A 26,982-nucleotide genomic window follows, 5' to 3' on the forward strand; every position below is an offset into this window, starting at 1 on the left:
AGAAATCAATTGTATGCAATGACCTAGATCCCTATTAAACTTTAACTCCATACTGATTAAAATATTCACTAGGAAGTGCAGGTAATGTGATTGGTTGTATCACCCCCTTTCAAACTGACTTCAAAACAAGAAAATTAAAAATATGGTGGTGGGGTTTTTTTTACTAAAACTACGAAATATTTTTGGATCTTTTAAATACTGTTTGCTTACTAACTTTTCCTTTCCTTTCTGAATTCACAGTGATGAGGTTAACCAAGCCTACATTATTCACCAATATTCCAGTGACCTGTGAAGAGAGAGACTTGCCAGGTATATGATGATCTCTTGATAATTAATTCATTATTATTTATATATCACCAGAGGTGTTCATTGTACTGTACTTAACACATTTTTAAAAAGAAAAGCAGATTCATCCCCTGAGGAGTTACAATCTAATGAATACATAACACAAAAAAGGATGAAAAAGGTGGATGGTACTAGAAAGGCAAGAACATCTGAGAACGTTTATACTAATTTAGTAAGCAACATAAGTTGGAGTTTCATCATGGCACACAAAAGCAAAAAGAATTAAAGCAGTCCCAAATGAGCAACTGAAACTTCTACACCACACCTCTGCAGTCATAGAGGTTATAATGTATTACATGAAGTAAACATTCCCCCTGTAAAAGCCATAGAAAATTAGCAAATCACCACCACGGTTCTCACCCCAAGGCTTTGGAAGCTTGGTGAACAACCTGTAAACATGTTCCCTCAAAATCTAAGGAATTAGAAAAATCATCCAGTGGATGCTGTTTTTGTTGTTTTGAGATGATTGTATGTGGAGGGAAGGTTTCAGACAATCAAGTACACACTGGGGAGAAAATAGAAGCATGGAATTACCGTGCATATCTGGAGACATGGCATTCTGTATTACTCCCTGTCAAGGTTCCTTCCCCACTCTGAACTCTAGGGTACAGATGTGGGGACCTGCGTGAAAACCCCCTAAGCTTATTTTTACCAGCTTAAGTTAAAACTTCCCCAAGGTACAAACTATTTTACCTTTTGCCCTTGGACTTTATTGCTGCCACCACCAAGCATCTAACAAATATATAACAGGAAAAGAGCCCGCTTGGAAACGCCTTTCCCCCCAAAATCGTCCCCAAACCCTACACCCCCTTTCCTGGGGAAGGCTTCATAAAAATCCTCACCAATTTGCATAGGTGAACACAGACCCAAACCCTTGGATCTTAAGAACAATGAAAAAACAATCAGGTTCTTAAAAGAAGAATTTTAATTGAAGAAAAAAAGTAAAAGAATCACCTCTGTAAAATCAGGATGGTAAATACCTTACAGGGTAATCCGATTCAAAACATAGAGAATCCCTCTAGGCAAAACCTTAAGTTACAAAAAGACACAAAAACAGGAATATCCATTCCATTCAGCACAGCTTATTTTATCAGCCATTTAAACAGAACAGAATCTAACACATATCTAGCTAAATTACTTACTAAGTTCTAAGACTCCGTTCCTTTTCTGTTCCCGGCAAAAGTATCACACAGACAGAGAGCGCCTTTGTTTCTCCCCCACTCCAGCTTTGAAAGTATCTTGTCTCCTCATTGGTCATTTTGGTCAGGTGCCAGCGAGGTTATCCTAGCTTCTTAACCCTTTACGGGTGAAAGGGTTTTTCCTCTGGCCAGGAGGGATTTTAAAGGTGTTTATACTTCCCCTTACATTTATGACACTCCCTCATTAGAGCCATTAGTTTACCCAGCACCTTATTTCAATGGGTAATTGACAATGATTTTACAGGACTTGTTGTCTGATGAATTTCCTTGTCTGTTGGTGCTAGCACAGCATTCCAAGTTTCCCCTTGAAATTGCTGTGTTCTCCCCAGATACTGACTATATTCTAGAGGCCAGCCAAGGTGGAGAGAGAGGTGCTGTGCAGCCTAAATATTTTTCCCCTCCCCATCCCAGCAACTGACATTCTTCTTTCCCCATCTTCCAGTGCAATGGCAATGTATCTTCAAAAAACACGTATCAGGATAAAAAGGCAAAATAAAGAAAATAGTATAAGAACGTAAATAGAGTAAAGTAAAGAAGGATAAATGGGTCAGCTATTTCTGATATGCTGTGCAGTTGGTCTTATGCAGGAAGAATTTCCATTGAGGTTAATGTTTATCCGGAGATATGTCTTTGGGATTGAGCCCTTCTGTGTTGACTGAATCATTAAACACAAAAGGTGGAATTTTCAGAAATTCTCACTGTGTTAAGAGGAGTAGAGTTAGACCAACACTGAATGCTTTTGAAAATTCCACCCAACTTGTATTACCTCAGTAAGGAAAATATGGCATAGACAAGTCAGTTCTCAAAGCCTTGGTCACCCAGATTTTTTTTTTAATTTGTCAATAGCTATTCAGCCAAAATCCAGTTTTGCTTGCTTTTCATTCTTGAAGGAAGCATGATATTTTATGTAAGATTGAAAGATTATCTTGTTGCTGAATTATATATAGCAGATAAACTGTTGCTTATGCCTAATATGGAAGAGTGAGCAGTACTAAGTTCAGTGTATAATGATTGATAGCTTTTGCAACAGCAAAAGCTGTACTTAAGGTTTCCTCGTATGCAGGTGCCCTTTTATTTAAAACTTAATTTTACAAAATCACAAAGTTCCTAATCTGCACACCCTATTCAAGAACTAAACCAAACTCTACTAATGCTTAGAATTTAGCATGAGTGTAATTCAAGAAGCAATAAAGAGTTTAACATGAAACTATTCAGTCTGCCCTTTATTGTGGGGTCACTAAAGAAAAATAATTTAAACTAAGCCATAATATCAATAACATTCAAAAGCAGCACTGTATTATCAATTTCCAAATACATGGAAAGGAAACATGTCATTTGTATGTAGACAAGGATCTAGTTTATGCAAATGTTTTTGACCTATGCCATGATATATTATTACAGGAGATCTGTTGAATCAACTCATGAAAGATGACCCTTCCACCGTAAAAGGAGCAGAAACTTTAATGCTAGGAGAAATGTTGACTTTGCCTCAGAACTTTGGGTAAGAATCGAATATGCAACTGTAAGGTCTGAAGATTATTGCTAGATGAATCCTGGAACTTGGATTATTTGTGCTTATTAGCACCCTTTCCTTTTTTTACAAATACACATTGCAGTATTTTGGAGATGACTAAGGATAACTTGTTTGTTTCATTAATAACAGGAAATTATTTATCGAGTATAAACACACAGTATTGATACTGGTGCAACATAGCCTGAATGTATTCAGTGACTGTCTCTGCAATACGTACCTGCCTCTGTGTGTAGTAGGGTCTAGGAGAGACCATAGACAGCACGGTACTGCATAGTGCCCTGCAGTGTGTGCAGCAATTTTTAACTTCCAGGTGAAATGTAACCCTTTATAGCAGACAGTCCCTTAGTAATGTGTCTGCATTAGAGAAATTTACATTCATGTACAGATCCCTAAGATATGATGCACCAATGATAAGCAGGATTTATGCCAACACAGTTTACTCCTGTGTTTACTATATTAAGTTGTACCGGTGTAAGCCTCACTTTAAACTGATGTAGTGCACTTACATTTAAGGTTTTAAGGGACCACCTCTGTATATCTCGTTGCAGGACTGGGACTTTAGTTTAACAACTATCACTGAGATTGTCATTTTTAAGTAGGAATCTGACTTGATCATTTTTTAATTTTTTTTTCTGATAGTTAAACTTTAAAAAATTGTGTATACTAGGAAATTGCCAGGGTATTTTTAGGTCCTGGTTTTCCAGACACTTACCTGTGTGAGTAACTTTATTCATACGTGCAGTCCCATTGGACTTGATTACAACAGGCACTGCAAAATTTCCCACTATTCCCACGCCTGGTTCAGCTCCGTTAATGGCAACAACGTTGGGATTCCTAGAGTAAAGAGTGGTTGCTGTCAGTAATTAGAGCACAGTGTCAATTAGACATGTTCTGAGCAGGGTTAGATGAGACAGTTTTTAAAATGCCAGTGGCCCATCTATGATCAGATTCTTGATATTGCTAGCACTGATGGAACTGAACTGGTCATAGCATAGACCACATCGTTGTAGAATTTTAAAATAAAATATTTACAAAAATTAAAGATGGACTCTAATGGATTTCAGTGGGTCGACTTGTTGAGAATTACATTGTTAAAAAGTACTATTTTCTTTGAACAGAAATATATTTCTGGGAGAGACCTTTTCCAGTTACATTAGTGTACATAATGACAGTAATCAAGTTGTCAAGGACATATTGGTAAAGGTATGTGAAAAGATATATCTATTTATTGGATTTATAAAATGTGTCAAATCCATAGTATCTGGTGCATTTTTAACATAATACACAGCAGGTATTAAGAAATAACCATTAAAAGGTTTCCCAGCACAGGAAAAAAAAAATCCTCGGGTAGTCTGGAATGAAATCGTAAAGAGTTTTAGAGGACAAAATCAAGTTAGGATTGCATCCAGAAGCAAATGGGAAGAAGGTCTTTGTAGTATTAGCGTAGCATGATTTTCACAGCTAAGACCAGCAGGAACTGTATTCTGCACTAGCTCTAGCTTCTGAATGGTCCTCAAAGACTGTCCTAATTAAAGCATACATACCTCTGAAATTATTTACATAGCCAAAGACTAGTATGCCACTGACTGAAATCTAAATTGTCTCTATTTTTAACCATAGCAAGTATGGAAAAGCTTTCATAGAAGCATTGCAGAAATGCATTATTCTATTTCTTAAGTATAGATGAAAGATCAAAAATGGTTCAAAATTATTAAAATGCCTGTCTCTTTCATCTTAGTGTGTGCAATAATTAGCTGGATGAAATCTTGTTGTGGGTTGAGTTATAAACTCCATTGAGATTGATAGATGTGAACTCACCCTTCAGTTAACATAGCTGTAAACATAAGCCCCCACCAAAGACAAGAGGAGTATGTGTTTCCACCAAGGAGCTTTTGCTGAATATTGTTTTCAGGAGTGGGAGAGTAGGCAGAACAGTCAAAAGACAGAGAGGGAGAAAGCTGGAAGGAGCAACTGAAAGCACAAAAGCAGAGCCTGGAAGAAACCTGGGGAGAGGTTTTTGGGTCAAGAGGGTAGACTGAAAAGAGTGCTCTTGGTGATGTGAGCAAAAGAATCTGTTTCCTTCTGTTTGATTGCGTCTACATTCAGAGACATGAGACTTTGTACATAAACAAAACTTCATTAAAGAAATATCTGACTGTCACCATTTCTTTTCCTAACTGAAGTAGTGTACTAGACCCTAAATATTTGGCCAGCTGCTCTGGTCAAAAGGGGCAACAATATATACTTAACACACTTAGCAAGGTTAGTAATGATTCTCCATTACTAGCAATTTTTAAATCAAAATTGGATGTTTCTCTAAAAGACATGCTCTGGGAATTATTTTGGCGAAGTTCTGTGGCCTGTGCTATACAGGAAGTCAGAGTAGATGATCACAATGGTCCCTTCTGGCCTTGGAATCTATGAATATATATATATATATACAGCGTATGTCAAATGGAAAGTCCACTTCAAACGAGTATAACCTCAGCAAGTAATAACTGCTCTCATATTGAACAAAAATGGGCTAAAATCTAAATCGTGGAACTCTTTTTCTGAAGCCAGTGGCAGTGCTGTGAGCCAAGACCATACAGAAGTAGACCTTCTGTATGTGTACTGAATATTATCCTTGGCTTTGAAAATATATATCTATATATAAATAAAAATATAATATTAGTTCTATTGCAGATACAAATGCATTTAGTCAATCTACAACCAAATAAAATGTGTGTTCTGGTAACCACACATTCCCAACCTTTTTATTTATCAGCATTTAAGGGGGAAAAACCTCCTGTACTATAACACACTGTTCATGCCATGGATCTAATTATGCTGCAAAGCAAAAACTGTTGGGCCATAAAGAGAAATGGTAACTAAGATCTAGTATGTAGTGCTTCTCTTCTCTCCCCCCACACCCTTTTTTTGGGTCCCTTTTCAATACTGCACTTATTAGACAAGTATGGAACAGATGTAACATAAAATTTACTCACTGGGGTTTGAATAAGTCACTCTTAATACAGTATGGGCTTGCTGTCCTAATTCAGGCAAAATTGTCGTTGCTTGCAGGCTCCACAGGTTATTCTCATACATTAATGTTGCTGCAAATATTGCATTAGTTGTCTTTTACATTCCAATTAATTAAAAAAACAACATGAAATGTATGTGCCTGTGTCTGTAGACAGATTTTTTTTAAAAAGGCTTTAAAAAGCAGATTCATTTCTGGTCATCTGGCTTTCATAGTAGTCTGTAGATTATTTGAATTAAATGTAGTGCCTCACAAGGTATGTTTTGGTTTTTTTGTAATGCTTTGCTCTTTAGACACACTGCTGACTTGAAAGCATTCTAACCTGTGTTGTTTTTCAATTCCAAGGCTGATCTTCAAACAAGTTCTCAGCGATTAAACCTTTCAGCTTCCAGTGCTGCAGTGGCAGAACTTAAATCTGACTGTTGCATTGATGATGTTATTCACCATGAAGTAAAGGAAATAGGAACACACATGTAAGATTTTATATCTCCTCCTGACTTATGCATTTTCTTACACATATCCCTGAAATTTTTTATATAGCAAAAGACTAGCATGCCACTGACGGAAATCTAAATTGCCTTTATTTTTAATCAAAGCAAGTATGGTAAAGCTTACATGAAAGCATTGCAGACATGCATTGTTCTGGTTCTTCTTAAGTACAAACAAAAGATTGAAAATTGTTCAAAACTATTAAAATGCCTGTCTCTTTCAGCTTAGTATGTGCAGTAAGTTATACTACACAGACAGGAGAGAAGATGTACTTCAGAAAGTTCTTCAAATTCCAGGTACTGTATATAAGAATATGCAGTGTCTGTAGCTAATAGGTACTGTTTGTTTACTTGCAGCACTTGAAATCTAAAAAATATATTCGCTTTTTTATTGAAAATAGACTTATGTTAAACAGATTATTCTGTGTCTTTAGGGGTGGTATATAGTGTTGTAGAACTTGCTTTTTATAAGACATTTAACAAATGCAGAAAAATATTCAGTGCTATGAGATAGATTTTTTTTTTATGGGTGATGGAGTTCAGTATTGTCTCACCTTTTAGAATTTTTTCAGTTTTTTTTTTTTGTTTTTTTAAATGTAATTTCCTCTGTTTTCAAGTACATAAAAGCTTGTTACAAGGAGGAGGGAGAAAAATTGTTTTTCTTAACCTCTGAGGATAGGACAAGAAGCAATGGGTTTAAATTGCAGCAAGGGAGGTTTAGGTTGGACATGAGGAAAAAATTCCTAACTGTCAGGGTGGTTAAGCACTGGAATAAATTGCCTAGGGAGGTTGTGGAATCTCCCATCATTGGAGATTTTTAAGAGCAGGTTAGACAAACACTTGTCAGGAATAGTCTAGATCAGGGGTGGGAAACTTTTTGGCCCGAGGGCCACATCTGGGTATGGAAATTGTATGGTGGGCCACGAAATTGGGGCTGGGGTGCAGGAGGGGGTTGAGGGCTCTGGCTGGTGGTGCGGACTCTGGGGTGGGGCCAGAAATGAGGAGTTCAGGGTGCGGGGGAGAAGGGGGCTCTGGGCTGGGGGAGGGGGTCAGGGGTGCAGGCTCTAGGCAGCTCTTACCTCAAGCAGCTCCTGGAAGCAGTGGCATGTCCCTCCTCCAGCTCCTATGCATATGTGCGGCCAGGCAGCTCTGTGTGCTGCACCATCCACAGGCACCGCCCCTGCAGCTCCCATTAGCTGCAGTTCCTGGCCAATGGGAGCTGCGGGGGTGGCGCTTGGGGCGAGGACAGCACACGGAGTCCCTCTGGCTGCCCCTAAACGTAGGAGCCGGAGGGGGGACATGCTGCTGCTTCTGGGAGCTTGGCATGGGCACACAGAGTGGCCTCCAACCCCAGTCTCCGGCTGGAGCGCGGGAGCAGGGCAAGCCCCAGACCCCGCTCACCAGCAGGAGCTCGAGGGCCGGATTAAACTGGCTAGAGGGCCGGATGTGGCCCGCGGGCTGTAGTTTGCCCACTCCTGGTTTAGATACTAGTTATTCCCCCTGCCATGAGTGCAGGGGACTAGACTAGATGACCTCTCAAGGTCTCTTCCAGTCCTATGATTCTATGTTTAAAAGGAAAAAAAAAAAAAGAATGTCAAAAGAACATTGCTAAGGTTGCAAAGTCCAGCACTCAGTAGTTAAGAAATGCCAAATTAAGGTTGCACTGGCAAACTTAATTCTGGCATTTCCTAACATTAGAGTGCTTAACTTTAATACCTGAATAATGTTCTTTTGACATTCTTTTTTTTTTAAATAAAAAGAAACTGGCAAAAAACAAATGGGTCATTCCGCCACACGGACCTATGCCACTTGAGCTGATGGAGTAACAGATAGTACAGTAACTTTTTACTTAACGTTGTAGTTATGTTCCTGAAAAATGCGACTTCACACGCACACACAGTATAAGTTTTAAACAAACAATTTAATACTGGTACACAGCGATGGTGATTGTGAAGCTTGGTTGAGGAGGTGAAGTCAGAGGGTGGGATATTTCCCAGGGAATGCCCTACTGTTAAATGATGAACTAGCATTTGGATGAGCCCTCAAGGGTTAACTCATTGTTATTAATGTAGCCTCACACTCTACAAGGCAGCAGGAATGGAGAGAGGGGAGACAGCATGGCAGACAGAGACACACACCGTGTGTGTGAGGAGAGAGAGAGATGTGCATTTCCCCTTTAAGTACGCTGACCCCAATCTTAAGTACAGGGCCTTGTTAAGTAGATCAGCAAGCTGAGGCTGCAGCTGCTGCCAGGAAGCTCCCTCCATCCTGAGCCTTGTGGTATGTCCCCCCTGCTCTATGGAAGATCGGGTAAGCGGGGTGCAGGAGCAGGGGGGAGGGTGATACCCTGACATTAGCCCCCTCGTCCTCCCACACAGCAAGCAGCAGGCTCAGGGAGCAGCTCCAAGGCAGAGGGCAGCCTCCGCACAGGGAACTTCGGGGAGCTGATAGGGGGGCTGCTGGCCCACCCTGGTTGCAAGCCCCCACCACCTAGCTGCTACGGCCTGCTCTTCCTGCAAGCAGTGGACAAAGCAGGCGGCTGCCAAACACCGTTATAAGGGAGCATTGCACAACTTTAAACAAGCATGTTCCCTAATTGATTAGCAACCTAACAACAAAACAACGTTAACCGGGGCGATTTTAAGTGAGTTACTGTAGTAAGTTGTCATCCTCCATGTGGGCTAGCACTAGAGGAACATGAGATACTTTGCCAGTGTGTTTCACAGATATTTGCTGACAGGAGGGGAACGGTAAGATTCAGGAATCTTGGGTTCCATTCCACGCTGTGGAGGACTGTAGTGAGCACAGACTCTTCTGCCTATTTCCCCTAAATTCTGACCCCTTCTGTCCCATCCCCTCCAACATGTCCCAGTCCTCTCTCTTCCCCAGTCCCATTTTCCTTGTCTGCCCAGCCCAATTTCCAGTCCTCTGGCTTTCCATCCCAGTCCTGGTCTCTTTGCCCACCCATTCCCACCCCTTCCCCCACCCCATTTCTTGTTCCCAGACTCCTTGCCCAGCCAGTCTGCCCTCCTCCCAGCCCTTGTCAAGTCTCTTCTCTACCCCACACCCATGTTCTCTCTCTACTGGTTTCATTTCTCTGTTCCTAATTCAATCTCAGCGTCTCCCGCCACTCCAGCTTTGTCTCAGTCTCCTTGTCCAACCAGTCCCATTCCTCCTTGCCCTCCATCCTGGTTCCTCATTAGATTGATATCTCTCTCTCTCCTTCCACTTGCGCCACTGATTACTAGTCCCAGTCTCTCTCTGGTTCTTTGTCCGATTTCAGTCCCCCACTGTTTCCCTCCCTGGCTCCCATTCCTAATCTCCTTGCCCAGCCAGTCCTTGTCTTCCTCCAGTCCCAATTCCCAGTCTCAGTGCTCCCTCCCCTTGACTTCCCCCAGTCCCTCCAGGTCCTTGTCTAAATCTACTCTGGCTCACCTCCCAGAAGGCTCTGGACCCTTTTGGATACAAACTGAGCAGCTTTCTCTTCGTCATTGCCTGAGTGCCAGCAGGGGTGTTGTTGAGAGCACAGGAGTGAGAGGCTGCCTGCATTTAGCATAGGGGCATGGGGCCTGGCCTAGCGTGGCATGGCCTGGGACAACCCAGAGCTGCAATTACAGGGAACATCCTGCTCCACCCCAGGCAGGAACGTGTCCACTGTGGACAGAATCTTCTGAGATCTTAGCTGCTAAGAAGTCTCCATTGATCATGTGAAAACTGCACTTTTTTTTCAAAGATAACTTTTCTAAATTTGGATTTCAAGTCCCCTGCTCCAAACGTCGTTGATATTTTTGAACCTGGGGAAAAATAACATATTTTTCTCTAACTTAGTCTTGGAAATGGCTGAAACCTTTTTGGTAAAATTTTCCAGAAAAAATTCTGCCTGAAGAAGAAACCCACCACCTAATATTTCACGTTGAATGGTTAAAGTTTGGAAAAGTTATAACTAACTGAAAAGAACATGTTAAAATGAGAAATATCGGGCAACTTTAATAATAGGCTACCCAGCCTATAATATATTAAATGTGTACTCTTTCCATTGACAAATAGTGAACTCTTTCCCTTATTTTTGTTTTTGTTTTTCATGGACCTGTTATTACCGTGATTGGTTGAAAACAACCACATTTCGAACCCCAACCCAAATTATCAATGTCTGTCTGTTAATTGCAAAAAAGAGAGGGATCATTGGAACACATTGGTGCGCTGTGGGGTTTTTTTTGTAGGGGAAGTATGAGGAAATATTTGAAAGAATGAGGCATATTTTGGCCATCCATGACTAAAGAGGGATACAATAACTACAGATAATTGAAGGATGTGAACAGTATGGACCTGATCATACAGTCAGACAAATATGGGCTTGTTTTGAATCTGGAATTGATTGTAGGATCAGGACCTAAGACTGGAGAGGAACTATTTAGGGTGGCCAAGACACCATATACATGATATAATGAGATTAACTTAAATGAAGGAAATTTTCTCTTAGAGAGTAAGATTAATGTCTTAACAATAAGACCTTTTATCTTTTGAAATAGTCTGAAGAAACTGGTGCAAGCTCATTCACCTCAGTCATTTAAAATAGGACTGGTGAATATATTGAAAGAAATAAAACTGACTGGTTGCTGGAAATGTAGTAATTACCTCATAGGTCTTTTCTGTCTGTCATTTTCTGGTTCTCTGAGAGTTACTGTATTTTTAAGATGAATAAAATTTGTGCAGAAAAACTTTGACAGGTGTTTATTGATTGTTAAATAAAGTAGAATAGGAAGAGGTCTTGACGCCAAAACCAGCCTTCCAGGATAGAAGAAAACAAAGAAAATGAAAATAGGTAGTCAGCTACTGTAAATAATAAAACATTCCTTTATTGTCCAATATTTTGGGATTTTTAGATGGAGGGAAAGGGGAAATTGTCCAACATTTGCATAAAAGAAAACATATTTTACAGTAAAGAGAGGGGAATCTGCAAACAAGGTAGTGAAATATCAGCTGTATGTAATTAGTTGCTATCATAGTTTTTCCTCATTTAAATGCACACAACTGTTACATATCTATTGGTGACTCAAATACATTCTTAAGTTTTAATAGTCACACATAATCACAGCTATTTTATACACAGCAATCAGATCACATACCTCAATTAAAAATATAAATATCAAAAATACAAACATTAAAAAGCCACACACTATTTGCTTTACATATGATATACCCATCAAAATGAACAGCCAGCTTGGAATTTAAATGTGCTCCTCAGGCCTTGTAGGACACACGATATATAGAGATAATATTTTATGATTGTGAAGAGATGGTAGAAACTTGTAATGTTGCAGAAACACCAACTTCACCTAACTTCTGCTGTTGACAGGGGCGTCTTTAGGGTTTCATTAGGAACATGTGGAATAATTTGAGGAATTAATTGCTCCCAAGACATATTATGAGAAGCAGTGATAGTTCTATAGTTAAAGATTTTTATCTGTGTTCCAACAGTGTATATAAGGCTCAAGAAACAGGCACATTTCTCAGTATCCAAAGCTTGAGATATTGAAGAGCACTCTAAAACAGAAGGTAGCATGTTGACTTTATTGTATAAAAATAGCTTAATAATCAGTGTGATATTTTTTAATATGTATTAGAATGCCCTGACATGATCCTAGGATATTTTAATGAGCATAAATATATGGGTATAATCTGTGAGCTATGTTGCTATCTGGTTTATAGAAAGACCTCTTTTTGAAACTAATTGGCTATGCCTACAAGATTCCTGGGAATTTCAGATGTGATACAGTACTTTTATGTTTTGTAACTCTGCTATAAGGAGTTTGAGCTGGGTTGGCTCTAGGCTTTCTTGTGTAAACATTGCACTAATGGTAGAATGTATATTTATGTAATACAGAGTCCTTATAAGCAGCAGTATGTGGAGAGAATTATAAGGGAATTCAGGGAGATAGATAATTTATAACACATTTTTTACTGTTTGCATGTGTTCAGATACTAAAAGTAGGATATTATGTAGAGAAATTTGCAAGCAGCCCACATGGCTTAAGATTTATGGGTACTGAGAAAGATGATAGCCCTGGGGTAATCGGGTGAAATCTTTGAAAACAAGAATAATTTCAGAGCAGTTTATACATAATGGTGTTGGCAAAGAATTAGATTGTGACCATTTTCTGAATAAATTCTGGGATTTTTAGCTGATTTTATAACATCACTAAATGTTACAACTATATCAATTGAAAGGTTGGTTTCTTTTAAACGTTTTATGTAATACAAAATTCTCAAAACTCTGCTTAAAAGAAGTAAATATTTTTCTTCTCTTTGGCCTCAATTCGAGAGCAGATATAAATTCTACGCTTGAATTCGTTAACTGATGTGAACTAGGACGAAATATAACTTCTCAAGCAAACTGTGTATGACTTGATATGAAATTTACATAACATTTGTGGGTTTTGGCACTAGTAATTTGTATCTTTTTTTATTGAGGAGTGTGCCTTCGGATTGTGTATATAATGGCTCATTTTATGTGGTTAAAATGCTCGTTAGCTTGTTTCTAATAATCTCCACTGCAGATGTAACAGTTGTTTTTTAAATTAGAAGGCTGAGTCAGAAATTGTTTGATTTGTTAATTGCATACCTCTGATATTTCATTGCTTTGTTTATACTTAGTATTTGAGTTCCTAGGCAAGCTGCATTTGCTGTAAAACTCTGGGGGAAATTTGATGCAAATCTTTCACATTTTTGTTTCTTCAAAACAAAAAACCCTTTTTTTGAATAGTGAAGAAGAGTGTATCATTATTTTAAAGAGACTGATCAACTGCGTAAAATAGATTTTTCTCCCAGTGTAAGAGGACTTTTTCTTATATGAAAGCGTTTTCCAACACCTTGTCAAATTATTCATACATTTAGCAAAGCAATGAAGTATGTAGCTAAGAAGAAGCAATTGTACACAAGAGTAGTGCTGCATCTCTTAACTGAAAGAATCCTAGGAGCTAACTCTTATGCATTACATTAACATATGTTGCTTTCCTGCTAGATCAGAAAGAAAAACACTTTTTTATAATTTGAGTAGATATCTCAGTATTTAAGAACCTAAGAAATAACAGTTTAAATCAGTATTTTTTTTTAATAATGGTAAAGAAATCTGAGAAAGCCCTTTTTAATCTGTATTCTTTTTTTTCAATCAGGTTCTCAAACCACTAGATGTAAAAACAAAATTCTATAATGCTGAGGTAAGTGTGAGGTTTTTAAATTTTACGTACTGCATAGCAAATAGTGTTAAGGTTAAATATGAAAAGTTTCTTTTAAATAAATGTAGTACCTTGAGGTGCTAGTTGTACCAGCCTTGTTTATATCTTCTATGAAAAAAGACTAATTTACTTTGATTTCACCCTTTTATTACAACAAGCCAGACATGGAATGTCCATTTCATCATCCATTTTCCATGTTGAGCTGAGAAAGGGAGAAATAAATTCAGATTTAAGGAATATGTTTGTTTTTGATCCAGTAACAATATGCGCATGTACTGCATTCTCCTTATGAAGTTTAATAACTGCAATCACAATTGCCTGTATTTCTGTTTTGTAACAAATATTTTAAGGCTGACTGGGAGAGTACTGTTTAAACTCTCATAAGGAGGATTAATTGTGCTCAGTATCAAAGTACTAATTTGGCTGGCTTCAGGAAAATTTTGTTTAGCTCTAATGTGAACATGGTTTTTCTGTAACGTAAATGTCTTATATCTGTGTCATTTATATAAGTACATGCACAAAGCACTTCAAAGATATAAGACATTATATAAGTGCTACATATTTGTATGTACTCATTTTATCCATCTTTTGGATTTTTATGCTTTTAATTAGAGACTTATAGAAGATTTTCCCTTTTTTATTTACGACTTTATGGGCACTAGAAACTTTTGCAAATGGAATTTCAGTGTATTCTGTATATCTAGGGGTTCCCCTGTGGACTTTTGTATTTTCTAAATTTTCTGCAGAATTTAATCTTCCATGGTAACCTTTAGGATTAGAATACAAGACATGTAGCCAGGAAATCTGGCTTCTGTTCCTAGCTTTATCCTTTATTTGCTGTATGGTGTTGGGCGAGTCACTTAATTTCTTCTTAAGATTCTCTACCTCTGACATGAATTTAGTACTATCCTCAAAGCAATGTTGTACTGGTAATCAATGCTTGTAAGATGATTCAAGATTTTATGTTGCAAGGTGGGTGTTAAATTATGTTGGAGTTACTAAATAAAGTAACTATTTCTTTGCTGATCATTTCATCAGAAACTTCCACCGAATGTTCTTGTCTCGTCCAGTGGCTCTCAACTTTTCCAGACTACTGTACCCCTTTCAGGAGTCCGAATGATCTTGTGTACACCCAAGTTACACCTCTCTTAAAAACTACTTGCTTACAAAATCAGGCATAAAAATACAAAAGTGTCACAGCACACTATTACTGGAAAAAATTGCTTACTTGCTTATAAATCAATCAAAATATGAATATTGTATTTACATTTTGGCGTATAGTAAATAGAGCAGTATAAACAAGTCATTGTATGAAATTTTAGTTTGCACTGACTTCACTAGTGCTTTTTATGTAGCCTGTTGTAAAACTAGGCAAATATCTAGATGAGTTGATGTACCCCCTGGAAGATCTTTGTGTACTACCAGAGGTACGTACCACTGGTCTAATCTGAGGGGGAGTCATTTGAAAGGAAATTGCACAAAAATAAAGTTGAAGATACTTACTTCATTAATTTTAGGACCTAAGCATAGGATGAAGGAAGGGGATGGGAGGAACTGAAATGCATGGAGCTGGAGAAGATTTACCCCCCTCCCCACCAAATAAAATAAATAAAAACCCCTCTGCATGAAACTTATTTAAACTATTTTGCTAACATATAAAGTCCATATGTACTTTGAGTGGATTTGATTAAAGAAAACTATATACTTCCTAGAGGTGTAATCATGCACACTGATACCTAAAATCTGCAATCAAGATTAGGGCTCCATTGTGCAAGGTACTGAACATACGCATACTAAGAGACAGTCCTTGTCCCAAAGAGCTGGCCATCTAAATAAACAAGACAGATAAATTGCAGGGGAAGGGAAGGATTATTATTCCTGTTTTACAGATGGGCACCTGAGGCACAAAGATTGTCTTCTTGTCAAGGTCACACAGGCAGTCTGTGGCTGTTTCCCCTGAGCTGCCAATGAGTAGCACACTAATTACTAGGTTTTTACTCATATTAAAATTCAGGAAAGAGGTATAAGAAGTTGAAACTGAATTAAATTTTTAAAAGTCGTCTTAAAGTATATGATTAAATTTAATCTAATCTTGCAAGGCTGAGTCCTTCTACTTTAACTAAACTCTCTCGGAGTGAGGTATTTAAACAGTCTCAGAATCTGAGTGGGTAAAATGGATTATCTTCTTAAATATTCTTGTCACTGAAAATTAACAGTATACTGTTGCAAGGCAAATATATGTGCCATTGGTAAAGTAAAGTTCTCCAAGGGGCAAAATAAATGCTTCTGCTTTGTATCATGGATATACTATTGCTTCAGTAGCAGTATTCCAGTTGGAAAGAGCACAGAGGTTAGCCATCTAACTCCGTAAGTGGAATGTCCTATTGTCCTGAAATACCCTCATGAAGAATGGAAACCGAATCTGTACATGAAATTTTTAAAGAGCAGGTCATTTTTCTGAATTACATGAGAATATAAAAAAACTTCTTAAATCTGAACTCTTATACCAAGTTTTAGCTCGGATCAGTTATTTTTAAGGCCCACGAACAAATCTCTGAAAATATGGGTCTGCAATAAAAATACTGAATTACTATATGATGGTATAACTATTACAGCCTTCCAAAATTCTGTTTGCCCACTTGTCTCGGGGAAGGGGGAAAATGTTAACAGGTGAGTGAAATACCTTCCTTTTCCCCTCATTCCACTATTATCTATCCATCCATCCATCCTCATAATCACGGTAAAAGGTGGCCAGGTAGATTTGGTGCTTGAGCTGTTAAATTTTTAAATATTTTTGCAAGGCTGTTATAATACATTTTGTTCTATCTGTCCAGGAATTCAGACAGCATTGTTATCCTAGTATGTGACCACGCTGTATCTATCTGATTAAACAGAATAATTTCAATAAGAAAACTTTGTGAATAAATAGTCCAAAATTATCAAGAATTTTGTTTGCATAGCAAATACAATTAATGGATTTTTCTGGTTTGTAATGTCATGTATTAAAGTATAATTAGCACTGCTGTTTGTGATAATTGGAAAGCCAAAATCAAAATGAAGAGCTATCAAAAACAATTATTTGGTTGGAAGTTCCATGTAGTATTATGTTAATAGTAACGTTGTTGGAAGGATGAAATCTGAAGCCTTCTCATTGTGAAGAAAGGAAAATGATCCTTGGGTATAAAAGGGAGCTATAAATAAGGTATTTTATATGTGTGTATATAAGATCTAGTAATTAAAAGTTTTAAAGGGTGATTAACCTGCTAAATTACTGCAAGGACTACTACAAATGGGATATTACCTATTCATAAGGTCTCCCGCTAGAGAGAATGGATTGCCACTCTCCAATAACAAGTTATAACATGTTTCCTATTGAGACAAGAGAAAGGGTCATATGTAAGGTCTTTGTTTGTATTGCAGTAGCACCAAGAGTCCCAAATCAGGATCGGAACCAGGATTTGTTGCGTGCTATATAAATGAACCGGAAGACATTATTCCTTGGAATTTTAGGGCCTGAACCAGCACCCAGTGAAGTTAGTGGAAAGGTTCTCATGGGCTTTGGATCAGGCCTGAAGGATCCTGGTCCTGCAAACACTGCAGTCATCTGAGTACAAGTACTCTCTTGCCTAAGTATTTGCTGCACTGGGCCTTTTAAAAAAAAAAAAAAAAAGCCTACAGTTGCAATTAGCCTTGTTGAGGAACTTGTCTGTAGTAATAGGCTTTTCCTGGGAACTTGCTGTTCTGAGTTTTGCTGAGTATTTTGCAAGCATATATCACATTTTTCCTGGCCTTATATATGAACAGTTCCATTCTTCTGGAAAGATGACAAGGATCATCACCCATCTCAGAAAAAAATTGCAATATGGATTTGCACTAGGAATAAACTTGGCCAGTTCAGTCTTGCCCAAGGACTAACCACCTTTGATTTTATTAGCTTATCCCACCATACCTTTATCTGTAGCTCACTCACCTTGTACTCGGAACCTATCCCATATTGGATTTGTTCTTCAGCATTCAGAAAAATTAGAGGTGTGATTATAAGCAATGAAAGTTAACTATTTAACAATACTACTTGTACCTTGTTAGAAATATAGTTGTCATATATGTTTGTATCTGTTTTTATTTACATTCCTCTCTTACTAATGCTGTCTTATTTAGAAAGAACAAAAAATGCAGAAATGCATTTTGTTTGAAAGTTAGTTATCCTCCTTCTTAACATTTAACCCTAATTTATCTAATGCTGTCTTTTTTTTTTTTTTTATTTTCCCATTAGAGTGACCTCAGTTCTGTGGTAATTTTTATTTATTTTTTTATAAATATATGTGCTTTCTTAAATTGTCTTCTATTTGTCTCTGTGCCTGTTAAGATTATTTATTTTAAAAACATAATGGAAAAGAATGTTCTGCATAAAATTAACTGATACTTTCACATCCATTCTTTTTTAATATATGCAGCTATATATAATCCTTTTAAAATGTTAGCTCTTTCTTTAATACCCATTGTTGAAACCAAAAGTTGAGACTTTTTTGGGATGGTAATTCTACAAGTTATTTTACCATAATTTTAGCAGGCATATGTATTTATCTTTTTTTTTTTTTTTAATTTTATTTTTTAACTTGACAAAGAGATTTGTAATGGTTTCTTTCATGTTTGGGGAAACTGAGTTTAATCCCTTTTTACATTTTTGCTTTCGGGAGAATGTAGAACATTAGTAATCAGCTGTTTCCAGTATCTAAATTCAGCTACAAGATTATCTTCTTGTTTAAGCTGTAATAGATCCCTTTTCTGTTTGCAGCAGGTGGAGACAGTGGGTTTTAGGAGAGAGCACCAAATGTCTTATATCCTCCTTCATGCTAGTTACAACTATGCTTTCAAACTTTTGATTGCATGCAGTGATGATTTAGTATGGTATTTCTGCATTATTATTTTACTTCAAGGGTTAAGGTGTGTGCTGTGTTAAAATGAACTGAATTCTTTATAAGCACTTGAGTTTAACCATACTATTAAAACGAATCAGCCTTGGCCTTATTAAACTAACTTGCTTTTTCATTATGCTGCTTTTTTTTTTTTCCCCTTCAACAGAGCTCTTTCTAAATTTTTGCTGATGGTTGCTGCATTAAAAATAACTGATGTGATATTTGGGTAAATGGAGATTTTAAGCAATGGATTTATGGGAGATAGATAGATAGATAGATATAGGTATATATAGATATATATATATTTTCAAACAGTAAGAGTTTAAGTCCATAGAGATACTTGGATGATAGTTTAAACTGTTAAATCGGCACACACTATATTAATTGAGAAACGTTAGTTACGAGGTCAGCATTTTATTTGAATCTCTCTCCACCTTCTCCCACAAGTGTTGGACCTGTCCATAACATGTGGATTTGGTGGGCTTTCATTACTGTATGTATACTGTTATCATTCCTCAGTTTTTGTTTTTTACATTTTTAGGACATAATGGAGGTCTCCAATACCTTTCCATGCTTCTGCTTTTAATATAGCATCTTTTGAGAGTAAATCATCGGAGAATATTTATCCCATTTTGTCCGCTTTAATTTACATGCAAGACCCTATTTGCATAACATAAAATGAGACATATTTGCAGACAATCAGAAAAGTAAAAAACAAAAAAAACCCTATAAACATGAGAGAGAGAATCTGTACCCTTTCCCTAATCCTACCAAGGGGCCCAGATTAGTCCCTGCTGAAATCATCAAGCCCCATTGACTTTAGTTGGTGCAGAATTGATCCTTAACTAATTACAAAAGGAATTTCTTTTCAGTTCTCCCAATGCTTTTTGCCTCTGATAACCTGGACTTTCCAGCAATTATTTTAGTCTTAAGATTTTAGAACGTCAAGGTGTTGTCACCTACGTGGAACTCTGGAGGAGCCATAATAATACAGACACTCCCAGTTCCTTGCTTTCTATGCTGAAGGGTAAACCCTATCTTTCTTGGAGACTGGCAGCCTCCATCTGAACTCGCACACTTGAAACCATGTGCAGCCTGATTCCCATTATAGAGCACCTTGCATGTACCATTCTTGGACGTGAACACTGAAGGAGACTTGATGTTTCTCATAGAATTTTTGGATATAGAGTGCCAATGAAATGATGGATTTACATAATGTTAGTAGCTGTTGCATGATGTAGCTGAACAAGGGAGGAGATTGGATTGCTTTGTAGCTAGTACATTTCAATGTCCTTTTAAAGTAATACTAGAAGCTCAGAGCATATATCTAATCTCTTGTATTTCAGTTCCATAAATAAACTACCCGTATTAAATATTCCTGTAATATTTATTTTTCTTGTACTTAGCTTGATGCACCAGTAATCTGGCATGGCATGTCTTTAATGTACATTGCAATTCCCTAACTTTCGTTCTATTACTTCAAAAATTATCTTAAATAAAAGCTAAGTTGTTGCTGACTTGAAGAAAGCCTTGAGAAGTTATCATTCAAAACCTTTTAAAAGAATAGGTGATAGAATGTAGTACAGCTATCCCACATCCATTGTTTGGCAAGATAAATAAACTAACGCTTTTGCTCCCATTAATTGTATTGGGATGCAGATTTTTTTCTTGCATTACTTACTGTAGCTTTGATTTGCAGGCATGAACTAATCACATTTTGTGATTTAATATTTTTCAAACAATAAGACACTGTACTTTATTTACAATCCTAGTAACATCTTTATAAACTTGGTCCTCTGCTTTTTCAGACAGATGAAGTATTTCTGGAAGCTCAGATTCAGAATATTACAACCTCTCCGATGTTTATGGAGAAAGTTTCATTAGAGCCATCTATTATGTACAACGTAGCAGAACTAAATACTGTCAACAAAGCTGGGGAAAGGTAAGGAAAAATTCAGAGAGAAGTTCCTGTTTGACTCAAACTGCTATATTAAATATAATTTTTTAAAGATAAAAGTTAAAATTAGCATCATGTTAGTAGAGTTTAGTACTCAACTCTCCTTTGGGAAACTAAAGAATTGAGCCCCTGCTCTTGACATGTAGAGGTAGGAGTGGGAAAGGGTACAAAAGTTTTCTTTGTATAGATGCTATTTTTTACCGTCATATTTGTACTCAGACACTGAAAACGGATGGTGTTGCTAACCTGCCCCTTACATGATAAACACCAACTAGATATGTTGAAAATGTACTCCCTTCTTGGTGTTTCATTTATTGTTTACTTAAACACAAACTTTAGCCTGAGCTCTTTCTAACCTTGCTTCTTCCTAGGATTTCTCCCTGCAGGACACCTTTGACCTTGCCCCCACTGCTTTCTGCTTTTGCGAGAGCTTTAACCCTTTTGTACTTCTCAGTTATAACTAATAAGACTCACTAGAGCTGGCTGCCGGGGTAGGTCAGCAGAATGGCCCTGCAAGATCCTAGAAAAATGTAGTATTTATTTTAATATATGCGACAGCGCCAGTTCGCAACCTTTTCTGGTCCATGAACCACAAAATGACTGAAAATCATCCTGTGACTCACCTTCTGGTGCAAAAGAGTGTGGGATTTGAATAATGGATGACTTTTTGGTCATTTTGTGTGTCAGATCCAAAAATGGGAGTAAGTTAGGAATTATGTTGTTGCTGTGGGGTAAAGTGTGACTTCTTCTTGCCTGTAGAGGGCTCAGCTCCAGGGCAGAGGAAGCATTGTTCCTATGGGCTGTAAAGCCTACACCAGCCCTCCATGCAGCACTGTTTCCCTTGTCCTTGAGCAGAATTACATGCAGGACAGGGATGGTGGAAGAGATGCTCTGGGATTGGGTGTGAGGGGACCGAGGGTAGCAGAAGCAGAGATAAGAGTAGGGATTGAGCTGCTGTTGGATTTTAAATAGTTCTCAGACAGCATGATGTAACCCACCAGGTGCACTCTTGCTCTCCACTTCTGGATCAGGCTTCCCCAGTTGAGCAGTGCTATAGTATGGCATCTAAATGGTATAGTAGACCAGCTCAGGAAGGGCATTATTGTGTAGGTACAGCATGGAAGAGCTGAATAATGGGGTATCAGGGATAGCGGCAGTGGCAGAGAGGACTGGACCAAGAATCAATGCAAAGAAAGACAAAGTCATCTGAGATTTTGCAGGTGAAGAGTGGGGACAGTGTTGATGTGTTTCTTCACTAGCAGGATGAAGTGGTGATACTAAAAGATAGGAAGAATTGCCAGTGCTAGGTTTTTAGTATACAGTTCTTAAGCCCAGCTGTCCTTGGACTGTGCCGAAAGCCATCGGCTTTCACCAACTTGAATTGGTCTTCCTCGGCTAAAATACCTGTTCCTTCTGGTTGGAAGATAGCTGAGCCTCTGGTGGAGCAACCAGTTCCAGTAACATCTCAGGAAGCTTTTGAGAAAGGGAGTGCCATTGTGCTATTACCAGTTCAATTCTTCGGTGCTACAGGATGGTGTTTAGCCTAATTTGCTCTTGAATTTATTAATATTACAGTAGATGTTGCTCTAGGCTGTAGAATTGAACTGGTAGGTTATTAAAGTTACCTGGTGTGTGGATTATTTTTAATGCAACTTAGAACACTATCAGTACGCTGTAAGCAGGTTCGAATGAGTGAATCCAGTTTCCTAAAATAGATTCTTTCCCCCTTCACTATAAAACCTCTTTCAGCAGACCTTAGTGTTGTTGGGAAGAATGTCAGTTTGGCCAACATGTCATCTGTAGAGTTCTTTGCTTATTCACACACTGCAGTGTTTTTTTCCACAAGGGAGTACAGGCAGCCTCATTAAACTTTTTCTTTTTCTTATTTTTTTTTGTTAACATAAATGTTTTGGCTAGAAATATTACTGATATTTAGAATATTTATTCACATTCTACTTTTGTCTGTTTTATATTAATTTTAACAGATATAAAGACAAAGCAGGCCTCTGATCGTGTACTTAGTTAAGGTTTTGAGATCAGCTCCATTCCTGTACATAGAATGCCTTTCTCAAATTATTAGGACAAATATTATTGGATGAAATATAGAAGTTACATTTTTGCACATTATGTTGCCAAGTTCTTATTTACCTCTCTCCCTCTCCCACCCACCTTGAACCCAGGCTGAATATAGTGCAAATTATATCTCTTACTTGATATATGTGATAAATGGAGCAATGCTACAGCTGTTGGTTTGAATTTAAAATGAGGCTGATGTTTTAATACGCTGGTCTAAAATGATTCTTAAAACTTTCATAGTGCTTTACTTTTTCAAAGTTGTGTACAAACCTTGTCTAAACTAGATAATCCTGTTTAAAAAAAAAAAAAAAAAACCACAAAGTGTCACCAGAAGACTATGATTTAGGCTAGAAACTAATGGACAATACAAGCTATAATTTAGCAAAACTGACTTTCCCAGGACAGCTTTTCCCCACATGTAAATATACTCCTCATAGTTATTATACTTATAAATATTTTAAATTAGTTCTTTGATCCTGAATTCTTCTCAGTATGCTTTGTTTTTCCTTGTTTGGCATGATCACTGTCTCTGCTTAGCTTATTTTCCATGTTTCTGTAAGAACAACTTTCTGTAGGCATCTTTCAACTTTGAATAAGAAACCATACACAAAGTAAATAGGATTTTATTGGATTATTGCTAAGGCTAAGATCAAGAATCCTGTTGAAAAGAACAGTTTAAACTGAGGAACAATGTTCTTTCTTCTAGTGTCTCTACATTTGGTTCAAGGACATATTTACAACCTATGGATACTCGTCAGTATTTATACTGCCTAAAACCCAAGCAGGAATTTGCAGAGAAAGCTGGAGTGATTAAAGGTGTAACAGTAATTGGAAAACTAGACATCGTATGGAAAACAAACTTAGGTGAACGGGGAAGGTTGCAGACCAGCCAGCTCCAAAGAATGGTAGGTCTTTTACAATCAAAAAATCCATTTTCAAGATGACTGAATGCTAAATTGAATACATAAACCATGACAAGAAAGAAAAGAGTTCACAGTGCCTGCCTGCTAGCTGAACTTATTCTGAATTCAACATGTGTCTTTATACTTCACACACATTTTGGAAAACTATGGAGTATAAATTTTCAGCAAAGACTTGCTCTATGAAGTGTGAAAAACCATGTTTTCTGAGGTAGCATAGCTGAACAATAATGCTGGTTTTCCTGATGTTTGTGGGTGTATGAGAGGCAAAATTCCTTTCAGCTTGCTTGATATTTTACTTTGCATAGCAACATGTCCATTTTTGAGACATTGAACCACATAACTTAATGGATCATAAATTTAGAATTGCAAGAGTAAAGCATTTAATTTACCAAAGTACCAGAGAATAAATAAAAATTAGTTCTTTGATTGGAGTTTGCCAACATATTGAAGTGGAGTTCTTGTCTCAAAAGGGAGTGACTTTAAATATGGCTCCTCTCTTATCCCACAGATCTGCTCCCTTTGTACATTTGGACTCATCTGCTTTCTTAAGAAGAACATAATGAACTTTTCTAATGAAAATAGTTTTTATATTTTACTCTTCTTAGCTTTGGAGAGCCAACACTGCAAAAATGAGTGAATTCTATTCTTCCTTCTTGTGACTCATCAACAGTTGCGTACAAGTTCTTATTACAGGGCCAATCGGTCATCTGTGCAACCCCATCACAAAGAGTTAAATTTGGCTTGTAGCAGCACCTTTATTGATGGTGAGGGGTTCTTCCTTTCCCACATACCAACTTGACAATTGCATCCCAGGCTGCACTTGCAGAACTAGCAGTCAGGAAAAATGTCTCTTTGTAACCAGTTGTTTGCAGTGGTGGTGTAGCTGTCTTTGCCTCAAGATTTGAGAGAGACAAGGTAGGTGAGGTAATATTTTCTATTACTGGCAGATGTAAGCTTTTGAGGCTCACATAGCTCTTAAGATACTCGGAAGCTTGTACCTTCCACCACCAGAAGGTGGTCCAATAGAAGATATTACTTCCCCTAACTTGTCTCATTATAAACAGTATGTCGGATATGGAATCAATGAAAGACAAACCTGAAATGCAGCATTGCTACTCTGAGAGTCACTTGGAAGTTCACATCGAATTACTGACATTTCTTTCCCTTTTTACTTGTATGTACGTTTACATCAAGCATCTTTTTTCCCCCACATCCAATTGGAAATGGTCCCTTCTGTAAGCACCTTTCATCTAGTAACTGTGTGCCACGATTTTGTAGATATCATCATTATTGTTCACATCACTAGGACTTCATAGGTATACTGATGCACCTCTAGCCTGCTTGCTTATGTCCTTTGTCAACCAACTCTCCCATCTTCAGCCTACCTTATCGCTAATTCCTCTTTAACATAAACCCTTTCCCCTTTAAAACAGACTTTTCCCACCAAAAATCAGAGTTCTTTCATTCTGTCCCCTTCCTCATTGGACACACTTACTTGGTAATTTGATTATGTCCAGTAGCTTAACTCCAGTTGCTGGTGCTTGAAAAGCCAGTAGTACTCCTCAGTTTCCTCTTCACTGGGCATATGGAAACCGCAGCTGACTATGTAATGAATCTCCAAATTTCAGAGATGGGTTCACTTCTAGTTTGTCATTGTAAACCAGTGGTTCACAGTAGCCCTCTTTCTAACGAGAGCTGTGAGGCGTTTTCTACCCTTAGCTATTTCAAAGATACATGCTGCGTGGCTCACAAATATTTCATTTTTCTCACTATCCAATTAGAACTTGACTCCCACACTTCTCTCCTCTGACCTTTCAGTCCCGTCAAACTACTTCCTTGCTAGATTCCTCTTCATTCATTCATTTTTCTCCTGCTAACCTACTTTTACTATTTATCACTCCTGCCATTACTTAATGGGAGTTTTTTGCCTTTTACTTCAGTGGGTCCTGAATTTAACCCTTAATATCTGCTGGCTTTCACATTAACTCTGAACCACTGCTTGTCATCCCCTTCTGCAAATACTGACTTGACCTTTCCTTGCTTGCTAAATAGTCTTACCCTATTCATACGATTTTCCAAGTAAGGTTCTAAAAAGGGTAGAACAGTCTGGCTTTGCTCTCTGTCACAGCACTGAGGCTGCCCTTCTCTGCGTGGTTAATGACATACCCCTTTCCTCTGATAATATTTTTCTTTCCTTCTTTTCCAATTTCTCTATGTGGCTTTACACAATACAATTCTTAAGCACCTCAAGCAGAAACCTGGTGTCTAACTGAATTCATACACTTAGTGGTACTCTTTCATTTCTGACGAAGGCTTTCGATGTTCCCTTCCATTTTCTCGTATCTAGGGCTTCACTTTTGGCCTATTCTCATTATGGACTGTCTAATTGTTAGCTTCAACTTTAGATATTGCTTTGTGCATGTGAAATCCATCTCTTCTCTGGCTCATCAGCTCTGTCTGTCTTCCAGTCTTAATTCCGTAAGATGTTGCTAGACCTTAACATTCTACTGCTGAATGGCACTGCTGTTTTTCTTAATCCCAACTCTTGAGAGAATCTTAGAATACAGTCAGGAACTCATCTGATTTGGGGCTAGCAACTGAATGAGCTATAGTGGGCCCAATAAGCCCTGACTAAGTGACTATGCTACCTGATTGGTCAGAAGAACCAATACATGATCATTGAAGCCCTTAGTAACAGCAATACAAGGGCTGCTCAATGTGTTCCTTGCCCACAGCTGCACCAGACCTGCTTCCTACCGAACCCTTTCTCTACCTCTTGCCTGCTCCACTCCAGCCCTAGACTCTACCTACCTGTGAATGCCTCATTCCTAACACCTGGCTCTGACCACTGGCTTGTCTCGTGACCACTCCAGCTCTGCCCTTTGGTTCTGTTCTGACTCCTGACTCCGATCATTGGCTTGCCTCCTGACCACACCTCCGGTTCTGCCCTCTTGATTCTGCTCTGTCCACTAGGCAGCACTACCTACTCCTTGGTTTGTGACAAATAATGTGGCCAAACTACCCTCTCGTTTATGAAATGGGATCAGATCCTTTCCATTCTTCCTCACCTTCACTGGATTCCTATCTCCCAATCCCACTGAACACATCTGATGGCCCATTTTAGCCTGCTTCTCGTGTGTTTGCCTCTTGTGTCTCTTCCCCTCAAATCCCGTAAGTTAAAGGTTGTTCTTTTTTATAGCTGCTGTATTGATATGGAATTCTCTCTTAAGCAACTGTTTCAGCTCTTCAAATGAGTTTAGTACTTGTCTACTTGCTTTAGTGTTCAA

General features: G+C 38.0%; 1 protein-coding gene across 8 annotated transcripts in view; it reads left to right on the top strand.

Moving 5' to 3' along the window:
• TRAPPC13 (trafficking protein particle complex subunit 13) overlaps window positions 1-26,982 on the top strand; it is a 49,261-nt gene that overhangs the window by 14,903 nt on the left and 7,376 nt on the right. For 6 of the 8 annotated variants that reach the window (XR_012158897.2, XR_013635767.1, XR_013635770.1 and 3 more), the window contains exons 2-10: window positions 241-309; window positions 2,946-3,045; window positions 4,197-4,281; window positions 6,446-6,573; window positions 6,813-6,885; window positions 13,761-13,805; window positions 18,097-18,114; window positions 20,548-20,681; window positions 23,479-23,677. Coding sequence is in view for 1 of the 8 variants with exons in the window: in XM_078852778.1 (XP_078708904.1) it covers window positions 241-309; window positions 2,946-3,045; window positions 4,197-4,281; window positions 6,446-6,573; window positions 6,813-6,885; window positions 13,761-13,805; window positions 18,097-18,114; window positions 20,548-20,681; window positions 23,479-23,677 (851 nt within the window). In the remaining 7 variants the exon portion in view is untranslated. The remainder of the gene's footprint in view (window positions 1-240; window positions 310-2,945; window positions 3,046-4,196; window positions 4,282-6,445; window positions 6,574-6,812; window positions 6,886-13,760; window positions 13,806-18,096; window positions 18,115-20,547; window positions 20,682-23,478; window positions 23,678-26,982) is intronic. The other 2 variants (XR_013635768.1, XR_013635769.1) reach the window with 1 other exon arrangement.

This window comes from Lepidochelys kempii, chromosome 5 (assembly GCF_965140285.1).
Source record: "Lepidochelys kempii isolate rLepKem1 chromosome 5, rLepKem1.hap1, whole genome shotgun sequence".
Classification (NCBI taxonomy): Eukaryota; Metazoa; Chordata; order Testudines; family Cheloniidae; genus Lepidochelys; species Lepidochelys kempii.